At 55.1% G+C, this 4,182-nt stretch overlaps 2 protein-coding genes across 2 annotated transcripts in view; one reads left to right on the top strand and one right to left on the bottom strand.

Moving 5' to 3' along the window:
• Positions 1-2,859, bottom strand: PTSG_08138 (iduronate sulfatase). Its single transcript, XM_004991102.1, has 5 exons — positions 2,328-2,859; positions 1,507-1,935; positions 1,242-1,317; positions 905-1,017; positions 1-623 (listed from the first exon to the last, which is right to left on the bottom strand). The coding sequence occupies exons 1-5, from the start codon at positions 2,647-2,649 to the stop codon at positions 7-9; spliced, it is 1,557 nt and encodes a 518-aa protein (XP_004991159.1). The 5' UTR covers positions 2,650-2,859; the 3' UTR covers positions 1-6.
• A 403-nt stretch (positions 2,860-3,262) lies between these two features.
• PTSG_08137 (uncharacterized protein) overlaps positions 3,263-4,182 on the top strand; it is a gene marked incomplete at its 5' end in the record, with an annotated part of 3,607 nt that continues 2,687 nt past the window's right edge. Inside the window, 2 exons of the mRNA XM_004991101.1 lie at positions 3,263-3,392; positions 3,830-3,939. Of these exons, the coding sequence (XP_004991158.1) occupies positions 3,263-3,392; positions 3,830-3,939 (240 nt within the window). The remainder of the gene's footprint in view (positions 3,393-3,829; positions 3,940-4,182) is intronic.

Here is a 4,182-nt window from a genome sequence, read left to right as displayed (position 1 = left end):
CGTAGGTCAGTCCCACGTGTTGACAGCGTGCTGCAGCTGCTGGCTGAAGTTGCCGACAAGTGTGGCGTACGATGCGTTGTTTGCCAGATTGACTGAGAAGCCGTCAAAGTCAAAGTCCCGGCCCGTGTCTGCTGTCAGGTCATACAGCTCGTATGCTGCCGTTCTGTTCCAGTCCACGCGCATGGTGGTGTTGTCGAAGGGCACCCACGCTGTGAACCGGTAGTCCCCTGTCCGCATCGTGTAGCCCATGAAGTCAAAGGCGGGCAGCGGCACGTGCGCACACGCGTTGGCATCGCACTGCGTCACGTTGTACTTTGGAAACAGTGCACACGCGCACCGGCCAATCTGGGAGTAGGCCAGCTTCGTCTGTAGCTTATGCGGCGGCGCGTCGGGGTCATCAAACGCCCCTGCAAGCGACGTGCCTTGTACCCCATCCTCCACATGGTCTCCGAGACCTGCCAGGTCAGCGAGGGTGCGGTACAGGTCAACAAGCTCCGCCCGCACCTTTGTGCGCTTGCCAATGCTGTTCTGCTTCCACGGCACACGCACCATAAACGGCACGTGCACGGCCAGCTCTGTATCCGTCTTCTTTGACCACTCGTTCAGCTCGCCAAGCTGGTACCCTGCGGCGGAGCTTCCACGGCACACGCACCATAAACGGCACGTGCACGGCCAGCTCTGTATCCGTCTTCTTTGACCACTCGTTCAGCTCGCCCAGCTGGTACCCTGCCGTGGTGGTGGTGGTGGTGGTGGTGGTGGTGGAGGTGGTGAGTGGGTGCGCGCGCGTGTGTGTGCATGCTCGTGTGTTTGTGTGTTTGAATGTGTGTGCGCGCGCGTGTGTGTGCATATGTGCATGCTCATGTGTTTGAATGTGCGCATGTGTGTCAGTGTGTATCTTGTCCACCGTGGTCGCTGTGGAAGACGATGATGGTGTTGTTCTCGACACCAAGCTCCTCCAGCTTGCGGATGGCGCGGCCCAGGCTGTGGTCCGTCCACGTGACTGCAGCGTAGTACCACCTGCCGTGGCGTGTGGTGGCGTGATGATGTGAAGCATAAGCACCGCGGCGGGGATGAGTGAATGCGCATGCGATTGTGTGAGTGAATGTTTGGTGTGTTGGGTGTACGCGCGCGCGTGTGTATGTGAGTGAATGCGTATGCGAGTGCGGGTAGCCTGCGCATGTGAAGCTATGTATGTGTGTGTATGTGTGTGTGTGTGTGTGATTGCAACCTGTTCATCTCACTTTCGGTATTCGACTGAGCGCTCGTCTGGAACAACGCAAGAAGGACAGCCATGCGCAGGATCGTTGATGTCGCCGTCTGTGCACGAGAACACGAGAGAGTCAAGCCAAGTTCGCGAGTGAAGGTGTGAGCTCTCACAACACATGATTGTGTTTGTGCTTGTGGACATCACAACAAGAGCAAGAGCAAGAGCAGGAGCAAGAGCAAAATCAATAAGAAGAGCAAGAGCAAGAACAAGAACAGCAGTAGCAGCAGCAACAGCCCTACCTGCCCAGTTTCCAGCCATATAAGGCACATTTTGCGGAGGGTACCGGTGCTTGGGCGGCGCAACGTCAAACGGATAGAGCTCAGAGCCGTAGAAGCCAGCGGGGACGCGGTACGGCGTGTGTGGACGATGAACACCAATGGACACCCACCAGGGCTTGCCAGACTGATGAGCGAGCTCCATGCGCTTGAGGCCTTCCGTCAACGCCAGGTCCTCGTCTGTGTACTGGATCAAGCTGTCCTTGGTCACGCCGCAGTAGTTGAAGTGGGGGTCGTGGATGTCACCCGGCTGGCACTCAATCCACTTTGTCTGATTCGAAGGATATGACCACGACGGTGGGTCGTCCATGCCGTCATGATAGACCTTGCCTGCTGCCGACGTGAAGTACCCTTGCTTCTTGAAGAACTGTGGCATTGCCGTCCAATTCTTGCCTAGCGTCAGACGAGGGAGGAAAGTAGAGAGGGAGAGGGAGAAAAAGTGTGTGTGTGTGTGAGAGAGAGAAAACGTGTGTGAGAGTGAGAGAAAGTGAGGAGGGGGAGGAGGGACAAGGACGAGCAAGTAAGCAAGGGGCCGGTGAGTGGGAGATGGCATGTGAGGAAACCACAGTTAGAAAAGAGGATAATCAGAAGAAAGAGGCTCTTGGCATAGATGCAAAGCGCTGCGATGCTGAGGAAACAATTACGCACAAACTGACATACAAACAGATACACGAACAGACACACAAACAGACACACACACACAAACAGACAACACAACGACACAACACACCGCACAATACCACAGCAGAACACAACACTTGTACATCATAGGCATGCATGCTGACCTCCTGGGGCTTCGCGAAAGGTGGTGAGAAAGTTCAGGGCACGGGTGCGGTCTGGCCGGCGTCCAGACATGAAGGAGTTGCGCGACGGTGCACAGTAGGCGAACTGGGTGTACGCAAAGTCGAACAGGAGGGACCGTTGTGCCAGTGCGTCGATGTTTGGCGTGATCATGTACTCGTGCCCGTAGGCGCCCAGCTGCGGTCGCATGTCATCTGCCACAAGGTGCAGAATGTTTGGCAACCGGTCTGCCGGTGTTCCGTGACACACCTCAGCAGCATCAACCACCGCCACCAGAATCAGCGCCAACACAGGCAGCAAAGCCATCGTCGAGCTGCTGGCTGGTGTGCTTGTTCTGTTTTGCTTGACCACCGTTGGTCAGTTGCCGTGAGTCGTGCTTGCGAGCGATGTGCCCGAGAGCTGTGTACGTGACAGCAGTGTGCGTGGTAGGTGTGTGTACGTGTGATGACACTTGACACTGGAGCACAACCACAACCACAGCCAGCGCTGTGTTGTTCGCAACCTCCGCCAATGTGCCGATAATTGATCCATATCTTACACTAATCGCCCAAACTTGCCATTGAAGTTGGAAACGGTGGCAGCTGTTGTTGTTCTTGTTGTGCTTGTTGTTGTTCCGTGGTGGTGAGCGATGATGGACACTGACGCTGACATTCTCGACCCGTCCAAGACAGTCTGGGAAACAATACAAGAATGGATACCTCCTTCAGAGCGAGACGAGGTAAGAGTAACAGAGCGGTTTGTGACACCCGTGCGTGTACAGTCAGTCGCACGTCAGCTGTTGTGTGTGTGTTGTTGTGCGAGTTGTGGCGTGCGTTGTTTTGGTTTGGGTTGCCAAGGCTGTATGTTGGAAGCACAACATGCCATGCTGCGACGCTCACTCGAACACGCGAGCGCGTACGCTCATGTACACGCCTTGGACATGAAGATTCGTCGCCAAATTGGAGAAGCGCTGCTGTCTGAGTTGGAGGACTTGCACCAAGAGCTCTGTTTATTAACTGACATTTGGAGGGATTATCGAGCCACCATATCCACTGAAGAACAGTCCATTGGTGCGTCGCCTGAAGCGGTTGTGCACTGGATGTTGCTTGCTGTGACAACGGTGCTGAGTGTATGTGAGTGTATGTGAGTGTATGTGAGTGTATGTGAGTGTATGTGAGTGTGAGTGTATGTGAGTGTGTGAGTGAAGGTGAGTGAGCGTGTGAGTGTGCGTGAACGCGTGAGCGTGTGAGTGAGTGCGTGTGTGTGAGTGAGTGTGTGTGCGTGTGAGTGTGTGAGTAAGTGAGCGTGTGAGTGAGTGAGTGTGTGAGTGTGTGAGTAAGTGAGCGTGTGAGTGAGTGAGTGTGTGAGTGTGTGAGTGTGTGAGTGTGTGAGTGTGTGTGTGTGTGAGTGAGTGAGTGTGTGAGTGAGTGTGTGTTGTTCGTGAATATGTTTGTCCACTGCCAGTGTCCTTAAATTCACGAGCCAATGCGTGCGGGATGCCATGTAGAACAAGAGAAGACGCGAAGCAAACAGCAGCAGCTTCCCGAACCCCCAAATGCGCGCGCCAGACTGGAACAGGAGATTCGCTTCTTTGCCGAATGCCTCCGAAACAGGTGCGTGTGTGTGTTGTGCGTGTTGTGCGTGTTGTGTGTGTTGTGCGTGTTGTGCGTGTTGTGCGTGTGTGTGTGTGTGTGCGTACGTAGCGTTTGCTGCTCCCTTGCTGACGCGCTGTCATGGATTGCTGCTGCACAGCAATTCGGCCAGCCTACAGGACAACGTAGTGCAACAAGTCTGCCGCCAATCCTCAGCTTCAAGTGCGTGCATGCGTGTGGGCGCGCGTGTGTGCGCATGCCTGTGCGA

The sequence above is a fragment of the Salpingoeca rosetta genome (genome assembly GCF_000188695.1).
Source record: "Salpingoeca rosetta unplaced genomic scaffold supercont1.21, whole genome shotgun sequence".
Taxonomy (NCBI): Eukaryota; class Choanoflagellata; order Craspedida; family Salpingoecidae; genus Salpingoeca; species Salpingoeca rosetta.
This window is presented reverse-complemented; position numbering and strand designations above follow the sequence as displayed.

Coding starts and splice junctions, on each gene's coding strand:
- PTSG_08138 (XM_004991102.1), bottom strand. CDS start 2,649: ATGGCTTTGCTGCCTGTGTTGGCGCTGATTCTGGTGGCGGTGGTTGAT. Junction 1,018..1,241: donor CGCTCAGTCGAATACCGAAA/GTGAGATGAACA, acceptor ACGCCACGGCAG/GTGGTACTACGCTGCAGTCA. Junction 624..904: donor CGTCTTCCACAGCGACCACG/GTGGACAAGATA, acceptor GCTCCGCCGCAG/GGTACCAGCTTGGCGAGCTG.